The sequence below is a fragment of the Pseudochaenichthys georgianus genome, chromosome 4, assembly GCF_902827115.2.
Source record: "Pseudochaenichthys georgianus chromosome 4, fPseGeo1.2, whole genome shotgun sequence".
NCBI classification, from domain to species: Eukaryota; Metazoa; Chordata; class Actinopteri; order Perciformes; family Channichthyidae; genus Pseudochaenichthys; species Pseudochaenichthys georgianus.
Window position 1 is genome coordinate 812,554 of NC_047506.1, and position 18,599 is coordinate 831,152.

Consider the following 18,599-nt stretch of genomic DNA (forward strand, 5'->3'; position numbering starts at 1 on the left):
ACAGATTTACAGATGCAGTATATATTTAATTACTGGATTATATTTATCAGGGTATATGCAGGAATCCTGAAGTCAAACTCCTTTAAGACCCTTCCCATACATTTTAAGACCTCATCGCCACGAATGGGGAAATTGGGCAACGCCCTCTAGCAATTTGGCAACACCCCCAGCCACTGGCATCCGCTGGGCTTTTGACTGGGACACACCCAGTGAAAAGAACAAATAAATATAGTTAAAGTTAAAGATAATCATATTCTTAGACGATATCCAGTCTCATGTCGAGATATCCATTAAATATTAATATACAGCCCAGACTTAAATACACATTTCTGACTGAAAACATCCCCGTAAGCTAATTTAGTGGCACATGTAGATACTTCAAGACACTACAATGCGTGTCCTCGTTGTGCTGCCATAAAGCCACCACACCAGACTCAGACTGAAGCTCCTCTCTGTGCTCCAAAGTGAAAGTGAATTGGAGTTCCTATCAAACTGACTTAGACACAAAGAGATTAATACGACTTTACTATCTCAGCTCGTCGGCCGGTCTACTTCCCCGTAATGCTCTCTGCGCTATCGATTTCTTTTTCTTTCCCTTTCTTCCTGGCTCTCTCTCCTCTCTCTCCTCTCTCCGCCTCCACCAGCATCTTCCAGCTCTGAAACGTCCTGCGGGTCAGACGGATGCCGGGCCGGATCAATCGGGTAAAGTAATCTGGGACGCCTCTTGCACGCAAGCACACACACACACACACACACGTGCACACACACACACACACACACACACACACACACACACACACACACACACACACACACACACACACACACACACACACACACACACACACCACTCCCCTGTTGCACTCCGGCCCGCCTGCCTCCAGTCTCCATCGACTTTACCAAATGGATTCCTCTCTTCTTCCGCCCCTCTTCTCTCAGTGTGACTCGGAATAGTAAATGTTCCAGACCGTGTTCCTAAGCAATTTTTCATTTAGCTTCGGCCTGACTTTTCCCCTCGCCTCGCCCCGCCCCCTTCTTTCTCTTTTGTGATGTTTCAGCCTTCCGGGGAGATCGATGCAGCTTTCCCACACACACTTCCTCGAGGCCCGCGGGGAATCGGCACACACTAAGGTCAGAGGTCAGGAGACGACAGGATACAGACAATTGCCCAGGGGCATATCAGACGGGATCAAAATATAATAACCTCCAGATTTTGTGTCTCACGGATTATAAGTGGTCTCCGTTGGCAACGACTCTTATTTTGAAATGTAAGAAAAGTATCTCTCGTCGTGCTTAGTTTAACTAGTAGGCTAAAGAGTGCGGCACACTAGGTTATGGCACATGTTGTATTTAAATGTGATGTGACTTGTCCTACTCTAATCACATCCACTTGACTTATCGAGGAACCTTCTCAAAAACTATTTCCTACTGCAGTGTGGTCCGTCGAAAGACCGACGTGACCGAGGACCTCAAGTGCTCCATAAACACACATTCTCTCTCGCACACACACACACACACACACACACACACACACACACACACACACACACACACACACACACACACACACACACACACACACACACACACACACACACACACACACACACACACACACACACACACACACACACACACACACACACACACACACACACACACACACACACACACACACACACACACACACACACACACACACACACACACACACACACACACACACACACACACACACACACACACACACACACACACACACACACACACACACACACACACACACACACTGTAGGCGGAACTGAAGCCATGTGTCCACTGGCTGACTCCCAGCTCTGCACCAACACATGCAGAAAATTGGTGAGCATCTTGACTCTGGAGAGGACACTTCAATTTGTGCGGCTCCACTGACTGGTGGGGCTCTGCGGCTCCTCCCCTGTGGGGGGTGAGATCAGCTGGACCCCGGCCTAGCTGCTTGGCTGAGGCCTGGAGCAAAGGGGGGGGGGGGGGTATTGGAATTGAAGCAAGAGTCCCTGTCCTCTGCCTCTCTGGTCCTCATCACCGTGCCCCTGGTTCCCCTCCTGCCAGGAACTGTCCCTCGCCTCCTGCCCCCTAACCCCTGTTTCCTCTATCCAATCCTCAGCTCCAAGTCATCTACCCTCGGACACTCCGTTTGATTCATCTTTCACATTCAACGGTGTTATTGTCATGTGCACAGCAATGCCATTCTTCTGACCTGAGCAATGCAACGTGTATAATAGAATACAAAAAAATAGTCTAAATACATGTAAATAGAATATGATGTGTACAAGAATAGAATATGAAATTAAATAATGTACATTAAGACTAAATTAAATACGGTTTATGGGCTGTTTCTCTCTTTTTATGTTTAATTAATAGGCATTCAAACGTGTATTATTCGAATAATATCAACATCTAATTTTGACGTATCTCACGGAAGACGTGAATACCGTTATAATGCGACACTTCCAGTTTGAATATTCAGCTGATTATGCTGCTACTGCAAAAGCTAAGCGATATCGACATGTCACATTTTGCCTTGTACTAGTCATTACAGTTTGAGATTGAGGATTTATATTGAGCATATCTTGTATATTTGTATTTACTTGCACTATTTTATCAGTTTTATTGTGTTGCACTGCTGGAGGAGCCTGTGACTGCAGCTATGCACACGTGACTAATAAAAGCCTTGAATCTTGGGACAATCTCAGCTCAAGTCCCCGTCCCCTGGTTCGCCTCCTGCCCCCGACCCCCTCTATCCAATCCTCAGCTTCAAGCCACGCAGCGCCGTCATTCCAGCAGCGAGCTTCCCTCGAACACCATCAAATCCCCATCAGCCGCTCGCCAGCCTTTGTTCCAGTTGGAGCGGCGTCTCGGCACAAGACGTCTGTCCGTCCTGCTGTAATCCCCGGGCGTGACGGATGGGAGCGATCGCTGTCGAGCCCTCAGATAGGACACTTTGCTGGATTAAAGAGGCTGAATCGTCGTCTCATCCCCGACGTGGGATTCCATCCTTAATTAAATGTCATTAATGTGGTTAAAGCTTCCAGTGGAGATGATATCTTTGTAACGCGTCAGGCTTACTCAAGTATTAACCTTGTTTCTGTGGAGTGCGCACAAAAGCATATCTTGAATAAGGATTGGAAATGAAGCGGGAAGAAAGCTGCCAGCCTTCAGTCGGTCTGCATCACGCCTGACATTTAACATGATATGAAAGGCAATGCTTCCAAACGAGGCGGCTTTTCTCTCTCCGTCTCCCTTTCTCATGACACAAAAATCACGTTTGCCATGACGATATTTAGATCTAACCTGGTTACTTTAACCGGCTGTGACTGCTTTCTGAATAACTGGAAGTGACACTGCAACGAGGGCTACAGCGCCGCGATAACAGACGCCAGCAATACTCCGGCTCGCATTTCAGGCAACAGCTTGTGTTTCCCGCGCAGCGCTCGTTTCCCGCGTTGAGCTGAATCTGCTTTTTACCGTGCTGGGACAGAGGATGCAGAAACAGACAGCGAGGCAGGCTGATCCTCTGAGTCAGCACCAAGTGTCAGAGCGAGGACACCACCTCCACAAGTAGCCGGCAGGCGAGCGTGGCCGTGCACCTGCGCAGGCAACCAGCCACTTCAGGGAAGCTGTCACCTATATTTAGCGAGTACAGTAAAGATACACTGACTCGTGGGTAAAACAAACATGTGCAAACATGCAGAAAGGCTTTCAGACACACCTCCACCGGGCGCCAGCTGCATGCATCAGGTCAGAGATGAGCAACTCGGCACACTGATGATACTGCAAGCATGTACACAAAGGCCTACAGTCAAGCTAGTATGTAGGAAGAAAGGCCTTGAGATAAGTGGCTCAAGCAACTTGCTCTAAGAATACCGAACACCTGTGTATTACGACAATGTAGCTTCATTAGTCAAACACGTGGTCTATCATTATGCTGCATTTCAATAGTTAAACAATATCTGTAACTTTCCAAAAGCTAATATTTTATCTTTGTAGCCAAAGCGACTTCCTCCAAGGATATTCACCTGAATAAGAAACTAGTAACCTCTCCTGGCTGTCAGCCAGCCGCCCAGCAGGCTGTGCCCGCGAATTCCTGGTCCTCAAATTCGCGCTCTCTATGGTCTAGCCAGATTAATATAATATGGCTCTGGGTCTAGCTATGTACTGAGTGTGTGTGTTTCGCGGGTTGAGTGATGTCCAATGGCATCCCGTGGAGGAATTCTGAAATGTTTTACCGTTACATCACAAAAACGCACAGCAGAACCAGACCCTGGAGCGCCGGCCTCTTTATTTACTTACTCCTCTTCTAGTAATAAGGCTGAGATGAGAACCCTCCATCGTATTTAGTCCTTAGCAATATGCTGCCTCTCCCCAGGTAGGGATGGGTACCGAGCCCCGGTATTAAACGGGCCCCGGGCAGGAATTATTAAAGACAGTGGTAACGTTAAGCTCCGACGTTATCAGACTTTTTATCGGTACAGGAGACATTTAAAAATATATATGTCATATGTATTATTGCTACACACACATTATATCGCAGTTTTAGTTTCACCAACTCCGATTCTAATATGCAATAAGACTAAAACATGCGTCTATGATGTATTTTCGAGCTTTCCAATCCAGATGAGATCTCTCTGTCCCGTCTGTGTGCGAGGGGGCCGTTTGGAAAGGTCTCCTGACTGACAGGCTGTCTTCCTGTTAGTGGTTACTCTGGGTTCTGTCTTCAGGACAGTGTTGGATTTTTTTTTGATAATTGGATGGGACTTGATTGGATTCAATATTAGAGTAATTTTCTCGTTTGTGTGTTTGTTTAAATATATTTGGCCTTTGTTTCTGTGATTGAATGATTTACTCAAATAAAAAGGTTGATGAATTATCATCTAATGATTTGTATGATGTTTTATTTATGTTAAAGGTCACTTTGAATGATTTTAACTAATGATAATGTAGAAAAAAAAAAGAAAAAAAAAATTCGGGACGGTCCACATTAATTTCGGGACGGCTTGGATTGTATTTCGGGACGGTTCCGGGAGGATGGGGAAAAAAGTTAGTCGAGAGCCCTGGCTGGAAGGCGTAACATCGGCTTTGTTCAACAGGTATTTAGAAAGCTATACGCAGCCTGCAGGTCTGCCAGGAGAACCAACCCTCCACCAACACAGGGATGAGAGAAGAAGAAGAGGCAGAGCTCGTCCTAATCTAATCTCTGTTTCCCCATCAGCTGCATCTCACACACAGCCGCCTGCGCGCGCGTGTGTGTGTGTATTCATGTGCGTCTGCCTTGCAGCAAAAGCGTAGAGCTAAATCACATAGACACAAACCGACCGCTGTACTGGAGAATTCATTCCACAGCCTCCAGTGCTGTAGGAGGGTGTGGTTGAGTGTGTGTGTGTGTGTGTGGGTGCGTGCCTTGCTAATCTGGTTATTGATTCAGCTCTAACCCGGAGCTCATATAATCAGATAGCTGCGAGGGAGGAAGACAGCTGTCCATCATCCGTCTTAATGAGTAGAGTGTGTGATGGAGGCAATGAGTAAGTGGGAACTACGCGGGGAAGTAGAGCAGGTTACCGCGTCGCTGACGGAAAGATAAGATGAAATGTTTGCACTGTAGCTGCCGGCAAATCCCTCTGCAACCGTTATCTAATACTGATGGAGGTAATGAAACATCAATTATGTCGTCATTAGAGCTGTACTTTTGGTTATGCGTTTTATTTACATTAATTAATTATTCACGGTTAACGTCAACCTCCAATTTGAATATTCAGCTTCATTAATGAACATATTTCTTTGTGTTCTTTCCACTGCATCATATATTTTCCTTTGTCCTACTATTACACAATCAGTTTTAAATTCGTCTTGAGATTTTACAGACCGCCTTCTGGGGGAAATCTAATCTCGGTGCAACTTGACGTGACATTGGTGCAATTTAGAGATTCTCCCGCAGCAGGAAGGGGAGCAGAGCGACAGAAGCCTGAATGTATACGGGCACACCATTAAGTGTGGCGTATTCAGACGAGCAGACGAATCCCCCTACTGCTGTACAGTGCGGAGTAATTGAAAATGCCCACAGGAGACTATCTTTCCACATGCGCTGCAGCCTGCCGGGGAGGCAACGTATAGAAAGCGCTTTCTGATTGCCATCGGAAAAAAATCAGCAACCGCGTTTTAGTGCGACAGCGGGAGCCGAGCAGCCTCCGGATAGCACACCCTTTCTCTTTTCAGACTATCGACCTGCGCCCAATATCATCTCGACAGGTGATGCTGGCGCCATCGTTATTGATAAGCATCCCCTCTAATGATCCTGTGTGGGACGCATTGACTATCAGCGTCTCAAACTGTGGACTGATAAGTGCCAGAGGATTGGCTATCTTTGGTCTTGGCGTCATGACGGAGAGAACATGGTTTGATCTACCTCCTCGCCTGCCTTTTCTCTCTCAATAATTCACGAGGAGATCGCTTCTCCTTTTAGATGAAGGCTCACTTCTCTATTATGATCTGTGTGTAGCGTGATCTGTGTGAGTCATCGGCCACAGCTGACTCGCAGGTGGAGCTTCGACATCCCCTCTCCTCCCGCCGTGGGACCTTCCGGCGTCTTGTGCTACCGCGTAACGGAAAGATCAGGCGTGTCTGTCCTCGTGTTGGCGTGGCTGTCGTGTGGGATGCCGTTTGTAGGCCCTAATGTGTCTATTACCAACCACAATGGTGCCATTTTGTAGCATGTTCGGTTGCGTGTTTAATCTATAATTCATCCGGCTACAGAAATGTATAAATGTTTGATATGTCAGAGGCGGGGAGGACTGTCGAACGCGTGACCTTGAAACGTCCTTTAAACATCACACGGCAACAGCGCTGGGGACAGTTAAGCTGCCAAAGCACACACACACACACACACACACACACACACACACACACACACACACACACACACACACACACACACACACACACACACACACACACACACACACACACACACACACACACACACACACACACACACACACGTCTGTCTGCTGATGCTTTCTGTTCTCCTTTCTTTTTCTTTTCCTGGGATGCAAAATGCACATGAGACGAGTCGGCCGCTTGCGCACCGTCTCAGGAGAAGCTGCCACTCCAATCCGAACATCTGTCTGAATACCAAAACACACACGGTGAAGGGGAGAGGGAGGGAGGAAGGGAACGAGCACAAAGTAGCTAAAGAAAGCCAGTGTTCCTCGTTGCTTCTGTATCTGTGAGTGAACAAAGGGCTCCTTCCTCCCACTGTGTTCTCCATCGGGATATTTATTCTGAAAAGCGTTGATGCACAACAAGGGCTCGGTCCTGTTTGCTCGTGGGCTGAGGCGCTAACTCCCCAGCTGATTATGTGCCTGTCTGTAGCAGTTTGAGCCGCTGCCAAAGGAATTAGGTCTCGTATTTGTGAATGCTGCTCCCCTCACAGCAGAACGCCTCGCCACGCCGCTCACATGTTTCCATTTGAAAGAGAGGGAAGAAGAGAAACCACACATTTTAAATAAATGAAGGAAATCGCTGTGGAAGCCTATTACATTTCCAACGTGACCGTTTTGTGCGTCTTCATGTGTGTTTAGGCTCCGCACAAAAGGAATATTTAAAAACCGAAGCGTGCTAATTGGGACAGAGATTGTTACAGCGGCGTCTTATTCAAACAGGCTTTCTGCTCATTAACTGCTTCCATCCGGCTTTTGTGTGAAGCAAAGTGGAAAAGACATTTACAGACAATGTATGTATGCATGCAACACGGCTGATTGACAGCATGATGTACAGTACACACACACTATTGTCTTAATAATGTCTTCTACATAAAATCAAATCTTTCCTTTGTGATAGCAGCTATATTTATCACCATCAGTCGATTACCGTACTTTTCGGACTATAAAGCGCACCTGCATATAAGCCGCCGCAGCTAAACTGTCCGTCTGTCTTGCTCTCGTTCTGTCTCTCGGTTCCACTTTTACTTTGGCGCGCTACCTGTCTCACTCTTTTCCGGCCTCCAGCTTTTCCTGCTGGAGCCCGCCGCTTAAAGGTGGCGGGCGCGGACCGGTCCTAGAGCCCATAGGGTTAAAGGTGGTTAATTTTACCTGTAAAATCCATAGATTTAGGAGGTTCCCTAGTGGCCGTTAGCTGTACAAAGAAAATGGGGGGAAAAGTCGCGGCTTATAGTCCGAAGAGTACGGTACATGTATCTTATTATTATTTGAGCCGGGACTCGATTAAAAAAATGAATCTAATTAATTAGAGGCTTTGTAATTAATTAATCGAAATTAATCGCATTTTTAATCAAATATACATATTTGACCTGAGAACAGTGAGAAGCAGTTTCCACATGGACTTGACTCCAGGTGGTCGACAGTCGAGTGCAATCCAGTGAGCCAGCGAGCTGGTTATCCTCTCAGACGTGGACTTCCTTATCCTGGCCCTGAAACCAGTCGTCTGGTTGAGTGTGGGTTGGGTCAGGGTGTGGTTCCTTGCACTCGGAGTCGGGCTAACGTCCACGCTAGCTGCTACATGCTAGCTGCTACATGCTAGCTGCTACATGCTAGCTGCTACATGCTTTGCATTTAGGTGATACTTCAGGCTTGATGTGCTGCGGTGATATGCACATTCTTTGTTGCATAATTTGCACACAACCGTGCTCTTGTCGACGCTTCCACCCGACCGTTTTTTAAAACAAAATGTCCCATCCACGGGGCCGACCGAAGCGGTCTCATCAGCTTGTTCGTTCATGTTTGACTATTGATCACCGTGGTTTGTTGTTGTTTGAAGTCCCATGCTGAAGTCATGAACGTTAGTTGGTGCTCCAGTATAATCGGTACGCCTGAAACTCATCCAGTGAGAAACGTTCCGCTGTGCAAAAATAAGTGCGATTAAAATGCGTTAATTTTTTTAACGCGTTAATTTTTGTGTAATTAATTAATCTTAATTAACGCGTTAAAGTCCCGGCCCTAATTATTATCAATAGAGTTTATCATATGCAGCAATAACCTATTTTGCATGACAATTATTCAATATTTGTTCTTCAAATTGAGTATTACTGTTCTTTTGCAGGTGTTAGGGTTTAACATGGCGTTATACAATAGCTTTAAACACTGTGTACTTTTTTAAAAGAAGGACCTGATGCCCTTAAGGGACTTTTATTCAATGTGTGGGTTTACTAAACAAGTTAAATATCATCCTGTTTCTACTCGGCCCACAGGATCTGAAAAACTAATAGCGATTAATCTGACTGACTTTACAATTGCAACATTATGCTTCTCACACGACCGCGGGGGTTGATTAATGTTCACATCATTCTCATTATCATAAAAAAAGATATGGAATGAGGTTTGATTTCTTAAACAATATCAATACCAATCAAACGTGATTTGTTACGTCTGTAGAATACGATTTGTGGGCCGAGATATCTCTGCAGCTCCACACTACTTTAGCCTCTTAAGATCTAATGTGCTTCCTGCTGTTTGATGAACGGTGCAGCCCAACACACAATAAGGAGTGCTGTACCGCTTTGCAGAAGTTCCCCAGTTTGCCTGGAGAGATCATAAAATACTAATTAAATCCAACTAAATATCTTCCATTTACAGTTGATCTCACTGTAATACTCTACACAATGCTTTAGGCCCAACATACATGTCTGACCTCCTGCTCTAAGTGATGAACCGTCCAGATCTCTCAGGTCTTCAGGGACGGGTCAGCTTCCAGAGTCAGAACTAAACATGGAGATGTTCAGTTATTATGAGGGATGCACGATATTGGTTTTTTGAAACCGATACCGATAACTTCCTGCTTCTCAAGACCAATACCCGATAATAATATAATATATATATATTAAATGTACCTGTAGTTTTTGCACACCTGGTGGTAAAAAAAGACTGAGCAAAATTAAGTTAGGGATCGTTTTAGCCCTGGGGTCGTCTCTGGCAAAGTTCTTGCCTTTTTCAAAAGCCTCGTCGATAGGTCAAAGCCCCGGTGCCTTTGCAGCTGGCTTTGGATTCGCCGCTAGTTTAGCAGCGCAGGCGTCTTCGTACGCTTTTAACACACCATCGTAGCCATGGCGATGTTTCAGGTGACTCATCAGGTTGGAAGTATTATAGCTCGTTGCCTTCTTCCCTCCTCGTGGAACTTCTGCATTTTTTAATACAAATAGCAAGCGAACTATCTAACTCTGAAACTTTGAAATAGTCCCATACTACCGACGACATGTTTGTTTACTGTCCTGGCTTCACGGCCGCTCACCATTTACGTCACAGCCAGGCACGAGTTAGGGAGCGCTGGATTTGTGAAAAACTCCCCTCATCCCAATCCACTAATACCACAGTACTGGCAAAACGGGAGGAGCCGAGTGAAAAACAAGCGCCCCTCATCCCAATCCACTAATACCACAGTCCTGGCAAAACGGGAGGAGCCGAGTGAAAAACAAGTGCCCCTCATCCCAATCCACTAACACCACAGTACTGGCAAAACGGGAGGAGCCGAGTGAAAAACAAGCGCCCCTCAAAAAAGATATTGTATATTAGCGGGGCTATTAATACTTTCATCGGGTTTATCGGGATGACGTCATAATTCCTAATATCTGACCGATAATTACTAGTTATTATGCTCCAAGTATCTGGAACAAACTCCCAGAAACCTGCAGGTCCGCTGCAACTCTGACTACCGTACTTTTCGGACTATAAGCCGCGACTTTTAATTGAACTTTTCACATCTTAAACTGCACTGTAACTTTTATCCATGTATTTTTTTTTTTAATGTTTATTTTATTATCTTTTCTTTTTAATGACTGATTTTAAATGCCATTTTCTTAATGTCTTTCGTTTTTTGTAAAGTACTTTGAATTGCCTTGTGTTGAAAGGTGCTATATAAATAAACTTGCCTTGCCTAAACTATCCAAAGGGGTCAAAGTTAATGCAGGGACCATTTATTTTGGACGCACCTGACTGGGGCTGGACATAAGACACTAAACATCTACTGTATGTTTACCTACAAACATGTTAACTAATACCTACCGTACTTTTCGGACTATAAGCCGCGACTTTTTTCCCCATTTTGTTTGTACAGCTAACGGCCACTAGGGAACCTCCTAAATCTATGGATTTTACAGGTAAAATTAACCACCTTAACACTATGGGCTCTAGGACCGGTCCGCGCCCGCCACCTTTAAGCGGCGGGCTCCAGCAGGAAAAGCTGGAGGCTGGAAAAGAGTGAGACAGGTAGCGCGCCAAAGTAAAAGTGGAACCGAGAGACAGAACGAGAGCAAGACAGACGGACAGTTTAGCTGCGCTCTATATTCCGAAAAGTACGGTACATACATGTACTATAGTACAAACGCACAGTGTGTCCATGTGGCACTATTCTGTAGTAAAGGGCTGTGGATGTAATAACCTTTAACCTTAAGCTATGACTCTACACATGCAACCCAGAGCATAACACTGCTAACGACTCTTCACTTAGCTAATGTTCACCTCACACAACACGACAGGAAACCATGCTCCACAAACAGCAAGCGAAACCCACGACGTGCATTGTTCATCTGACACAAAATGGATGTTGTTTTTCTTCAGCTCAGAAAAGCACACCTCAGAAATGATCAAATTGCAGCATTTTGAAAACTCTTCTGAAAAAGGCAAATAAGCACAAGATAAGCTTGAAGGAAGTGACAACAGGATGCTTTAGTTCCCCTGTGATAAGATGCTAGATTGTAAGCTGTCATGAGAGGTAGAAAACGGTCGAGGAATGGTTGAGCTTTTATAGAATAGAAACTTCGAAAGAAGAAAAAATAGCGACAATTCCATCAACAACAAACATCTTATTGCCAGATTCATCTTAAACCCCTCTGTCATGCTTATACTTCAAATGTATATTAAGCACCATGACAACCGTCAACAGTCTGTTTATCTACATGCAGGATGACACGCCCACTGGCAGCGAGTCCCGCTGGAGCAGAGGCACACGGGACATAAGATTACGAGACGATTGTCCGTGTGTCCAAACCACTTTCTCCATCTCCCTCTATCCATTTGCTCGGTGTTTAATCAGACTCGAGTTAACCGTGTCACTCGGCATCTGGACACACGTCAGTCCTCCCTCTCACGCACTCTCTCTCACACACACACACACACACACACACACACACACACACACACACACACACACACACACGAGCGATAACACAGACATGCAACACCTCACAAGCTATAAATCAAATAGAAGTCATATTTATTTATCGCTACCCCGTCTTTTTATTATTTTATCCTTGCTTCTATAATCACCCACGTATCCAATTACATATCTTTATTTGATGGCACTCTGTTGCATTGAAATCCCTTCACACACACTCGGCCAGTGCACTGGAGCTAATACATTCCTCACACACCCCTCCCTATTAGCATTGATGTGTAACCTTGGAGCTCATGGTGTTCTGCCTGAGGGTACAAGAGCCACTGTGTGTGTGTGTGTGTGTGTGTGTGTGTGTGTGTGTGTGTGTGTGTGTGTGTGTGTGTGTGTGTGTGTGTGTGTGTGGTGTGTGTGTGTGTGTGTGTGTGTGTGTGTGTGTGTGTGTGTGTGTGTGTGTGTGTGTGTGTGTGTGTGTGTGTGTGTGTGTGTGTGTGTGTGTGTTTCGATGGCCTGTCTCCAGCCCAGGTCCCCCACTGGTTCCCATCAGTAGGCTTTATGGTGCAATCTCATATCTAATGTCTTCGATTCTTATTAACACTCGACCGTTCCCTTCACTCCCTCCATAGCTTTCACTTCACGTCCGTTTCTTCCACCCTCTGCTCATAACGCTAACCCACATTGTGTATATATGGTGTAAACTATATACGCAATTTCTCTGCGTTCACACCCATTTTCTCCCATTGTCAGTCATGTCTCTGCATCTATGCACACACACACTCTGCTAACAGTGAGTGTCCAGGGAGACGAGCCCATCACTAAACAAGGGAGTCGCCTTCGTTTCAATTAGCATTTTGATTGCATCCAGCATGCAAACATCTACTTGCGAACAAGTGAATAATGTCCACTGCTCTCCGTGTAAATAGGAACGTGTCCACTTTATGTACGGTGAGGTTTAGAAAACAGACAGAGAATGCAAAATAGTATTGACTCTGTTGTGGTGGCGCAGTATCGCCAATTAAATAAAACGTATCTCATATGACAGGTGAGAACAACAAGAGTAATAATTCCTTGCATTTTTTATTATTATTATAATATATAAGAGTGAGAAATATGGCCGCTGTTGTGTAGGTAACCTCTTACTCTGTCTCCAGCATGTGACGGATGAATGGATGCCAAGTTAAATAGTCTGAGGAAACTGAGCAAAGCAGATTACTTGGAGGTAATATTGTTTATTGGCGACACCCACTCACATCATTGAGAATATTCACACACACTCGTACAAGCATGGGTTAAAAACTGAGAGCACTGTAATCCAGGCATGCGTGTAACTCCAACACACCTACTCCGTCTTTCTCCAGCTCTGGCAACAACTTCTGGAAGACACAAACTCGCACCAAGCGGCATGACGGATAACATGACTGCACATACATTAACAAGTACTACTTTGCATACATGAATACAGAATCCCACACAAGTCCAGTTTCCCTACGGTACATCAACAATGTGCATTCCGTCTGTGCTGCAGGTACGTATTCCAGAGTGGTGCAAAGGCAGGGAAAGGGGGGACACCTACAGCCCTGTCTTCGTCATAGCATGGGTGCTGTTCCCCCGATGTAACCCCTCCCTCCCTCCACCTCCTTCCTCTCCTCCTGCCTCCTCCACACCTCTCCTATTAGCATCACATCTGGCTCCGTCCCTCTATCTGTCTGCCTCCGTCTCTCACCCACAAACCCCATGCTGTATAAAAGGAACTTACATTCTGCACAACAACTAGTGTAATAGTATCACTGCATAAGCTGTGCTGAAAGTGGGTAATAGTATATCGAACACCTGGTCTAACCGCCCAACATGAAACGATGGTAAACAATGCGAGGTGGATTAGAGTGGCAGGCTGCCGGTAGCATTATTCCTTACCATCTTAAACCCATTCCACTCCATTTGGGAGACGCCGGCTGTTGTCTCACGTCTTTCTCTCCTACTCTCTCGCTCTCTCTCGCTCACACCTTATTCTTTGAGTCTCAGCAGCGAGCAGGGAGCAGCACACTAGGAGCGAGCGTCCCCTTCCTCCACAGATGCTGAGAGGAGAATGGTGAGGCTGGAGGAGAGGATGTAGCAAGCCTCCCTCCCTCCCTCAGCCACCCGCCCGCCCTGTCGCCTGCTCAGCTGGAAGGTCAGAGCCCGCCCACTGCCCCCCCCCCCTCCACAGCCTGTGATTGGCTTCTTAGCTTGCCCGTCAGCCCCCCCCCCCCCCTCGGAGTTAACACCTTCGCTCTCTGGCTGGCTCTCAGCCCTCGTCGGCACACGCCAGCCTCAGCCAAGCTTGGCAGAGAAAAGGCTTTCTGAATCCCAGCAAAGCAATCAATCGCTGCTGAGCTGTGTGCCTGAGCGAGCCGGGCAGAGGGAGCTCTGGGAGAGTGATTGCAGCCTCAGGCGGCGTGGTAGTCTAATAGGATGCCTGCGCAGCACTGTGTATATAAATTAGCTATTACTGGGTGCCTGTTAAAAGCCCCTGTAAATGTACATCACTGTGTATACATTCTCTTGTACTGCTTCACACACACACACACACACACACACACACACACACACACACACACACACACACACACACACACACACACACACACACACACACACACACACACACACACACACACACACACACACACACACACACACACACACACACACACACACACACACACACAGCTTGGAAATTATCTTTCTGTTTTTTTTCTTTAACTCTCTAAAATTGATTTATATAGCTCTTGTACAGTCCTTACTACCCATCATAGTGCTTTTACATATACAAGTCAGCATTCACCCTTTCAAACACATTCACCCAGAGGCATATGCTTCCATACAAGGTGCCACCTGCTCTTACATTCATTTCACACACATTCAGACACTGCCATCGAGAGCGATTTAGGGGTTAAGTATCTTGCCCAAGGACACAAGCCCTCAAAGACATGATTGCAGGGCCTGGGAATCGAACCAGCGACCTTCCAACCACCCTACCACACAGCCAAAGCGTATTTAGTGCTCTATACTACATCGTTAGAAATTAAAAACAGCAAATTTGACAAAAAAAAAATCTCAACTGATTATTTTCTGTGGTTTGATTGTGCACGGGTGCATGCGTACAAACTCCTGAACAGACACCTGTCCATACAGGTGGAGGCTGAGCTTATACATACGATACAGTTCACTGTTTATATATATATATAGTATGCATCTGTAGCGCCTTAAACAATGCATGCTCTTATGCGAAACACATAGGCGCTTCTGCCTGCCTGCTGCGGAACGCGTTAAGGATATTGCTCGCAGAATGGAGCTATGATATCTACTCACCATGACCATTCTTGGTGCTATTGACGGTATCGGTAGTCTCGGCGGGAAAACTGTGAGAGCCGGGGAAGTCAGCGAGGAGAATGGGATGGAGCAGCAGCAGCGTGCCGGAGAGGATGAATGAGTGAAGCGGAGCCAAAAACTAAACAGAGCGCAACAGTGTGGATGAAAACATGCAGCCGTGTCCCGTAACCGAAACAAATATCACTCGCTCGGTGAGAAACTAAGAGAACACAAGACGGCGAGCATCTACTCCGAGAGACAGATTCAGAGAAACACCCCTATACCTTTCCCCCAAAAAAAGCCATTTATGGAATATCCAGTCACCTCGCGCGCAGGCTCCTATTGGCTGAGGTGCTGCAGGGCGGTGCGCTCGCGAGGGAAGGAGGCAGGCTCGTGCGGTCCCCTCAGCATCACGCGGAGAGGTAGATGCTTAAGGTGACTTTATGTTCGTGACTGCTCATAATTATCCCCCATAACAATATCAATATGCAAATTATGCTTACAGTCAGTCTACGTGTTAACTCGTGCAGGCTCGAACGCCTTCATATACGCCCCTTCTTTTGTTATAAGTTCGTATTTTAAACATGTGTATACGCATTGTTTAAGTGTGTAGCTCACTCCCTGTCGTTAGACAAATTAATGCAGTCCTCTTTTTATTCCCCTCAACAACAATCACCAACGCTGCTTTTCAAGGGTCCTTAAGCCATAGTCTCAAAATGCTAAGTGCTAACTCTAGGAGCCTTTGCATACAGTATGTACCCTTACCAAAAGACACACCATTTTAACAAGTGCATAATTTGTCTTAAGATGAGAAACACTGGTTTACATGGGGAATACATACCGGGCGAAAAAACGTTAGCTCAATTGCTTCGAGGAGTAATTAAACACAATTGAATCGCATGCTACTATCGAATTACTCCTAATACACAATATATAATCTTCACCACATTTAAAATTCTTAATGCCCAGCAGCAAACACTGCCACAGGTTTCTTTGTCCCACTGGCCCCTATCTCAGGCAGACAAGCGTCCTTTAAAACAGTGTCATGGCAGGCAGGTTACATTTACCCACACACGGGCACAAACGGGAACGCATGTTGGCACACACCATACTAGATACGCACACGTTAGCATATGCACGCACACACAAGATACACACGCATGTACACACTGCTACTCAATTGCTGTGACACATTCGTGCACCGTATACTGTAAATAAACATGTAACCTCATGTAACTGACATGACACATGGTGTAAGACGCCAGACGGGAGATCAACACATCATCAATTTCCCAACACATGATTTAGCGTATTGTTAATGGACCATGATATACCGCACAGCACGCACCACATCTGCACTTACAGTTATTGCAAGTATGAATTGTGAATTTAAAGCACACACACAGGCAGCTACACAAATTATCTCCCAAATGATACACTGAAATAATAATGTCAGAAAGGTAGAGGGGTGATGAGGATAGTTCTGGCACTTCACCCCTGACCCCTCCACCTGGCTGGTTAGTGTAGAGCGCTAGCTAGCTTAGCAGAAAACCATGCGCCTGACATACTAATGAGAATCCTCACTACGCCTTCAATTAAGCCCGAGCAGTACTGAGGTACACACACACACACACACACACACGTGTACACACACACACACACACACACACACACACACACACACACACACACACACACACACACATACAGGGGAAGATAGGCTGCACAAGCTCGCCATTGTTTCAGAGAGAATAGAATATGCTGGCACTCGCAGTCTGGAGATTTGTACCGATCACACTGTATATGACACAACCGAGGAAGAGCAATGGAGAATGAAACACAAAGAAAATGGATCAAAAAAAGAAGTGCATCTTTGTCCATGTCCCTTTGTTACGAGCCTCCGTATCTACTCCTCCAAAGAGCGGAAAGAAGCGGCTGAATAGTACGAGCAACACAACACAGTTTCCTGTCCGTCTTTTGTCCTCCTGCGCTGACCTTTTGAATGTAATAAAGGCTTTGGGTTGGATCCATAAAAAAAGCTTGCTCCACTTCACTGCCTCTAATGTTCTCCTCCCTACCATGTCTTTTTTATCCCCTATTGTGGAGAATGGAAATTCAGATCCATGACTGAGCCACAAACACATCTCCGTCTTTGTGTGCAGTCAACTTTTAACTGTTGATGTTCAGAGGCAGTACAATGAGGGGAGAAAATGGAGGGTGATTATTTCCTTATTTCACGAAGGACCGTGTTTTCAGGTTGTTTTTCTCCCTCTGTAATATGATCCAAATAACCTTTTCTTTAAGCGAGTCTGATATGAAAGTGAAAATAGTCTCTCACAGATGATTTGCTCAGCTTGTCGCTTCACTAAATTGCTCTGCAGGATTTTATAATCAGAATCAGAAACAGGTTTATTGCCAGGTAGGTTCGCACATACATAACATATAAAAAACAAGAAATCTAAACTAAAAATCTTTCACACCGTAATAGAATACAGTTAAATAGCAATACAAATTAAATAAAGCAGTACTTTACATGGAAACAGAATTGTATTAAATGCATTTTAGAATATAAACTGAAATATGAATATGTGTGGAAAGCAGTATGAACATTGTGTGCATTAATGTAATGCATATAGTTTACGATGTGGCAGACGTAAAGTGTCAGTGGGGGGGCCGGGCCTGGTTTAAGAGGCCGGTAGCGGAGGGGAAGAAACTGTTCAGGTGGCGAGAGGTTCTGGTCCTGATGGAGCGCAGCCTCCTGCCAGAGGGGAGGGGGGTGAACAGTTTGTGCATGTGCAATGAAAGAGACTGCCCCTACTCAGTACACGAGCTATACACACAATCTGCTCTCTGGAGTGTTGTACAGTGTGTGTGTAGATACAGACTCGTAGAGATAGATTGAAGCGTGTTGCTTCCATGTCCTAGTTAAAGGTAGGCTACACACTGTGCATTATAATAGTGTGTCCGGACAGATGGAGGGAGTGGTTGAGATAGTCTATCAAGGGCATCCATGCTGAGATGCTTCAGTCTGAGATATTGCAGTGTCGCTTGTTATCTATGTGGATCCGGCCTTTCTCTACTGACAGTTACTCAGT

General features: G+C 45.6%; 1 protein-coding gene across 7 annotated transcripts in view; it reads right to left on the reverse strand.

Annotated features, from left to right (window-relative positions):
• elavl4 (ELAV like neuron-specific RNA binding protein 4) overlaps positions 1-18,599 on the reverse strand; it is a 118,358-nt gene that overhangs the window by 83,795 nt on the left and 15,964 nt on the right. The window contains exon 1 of one of the 7 annotated variants that reach the window (XM_071202822.1): positions 15,505-15,754. The exons of 5 other annotated variants lie outside the window; for them this stretch is intronic. In XM_071202822.1, the coding sequence (XP_071058923.1) occupies positions 15,505-15,513 (9 nt within the window). In that variant the 5' untranslated portion in view covers positions 15,514-15,754. Of the gene's footprint in view, positions 1-14,067; positions 14,146-15,504; positions 15,755-18,599 lie in introns of those variants that run through there. One more of the 7 variants, XM_071202821.1, reaches the window with a different exon arrangement.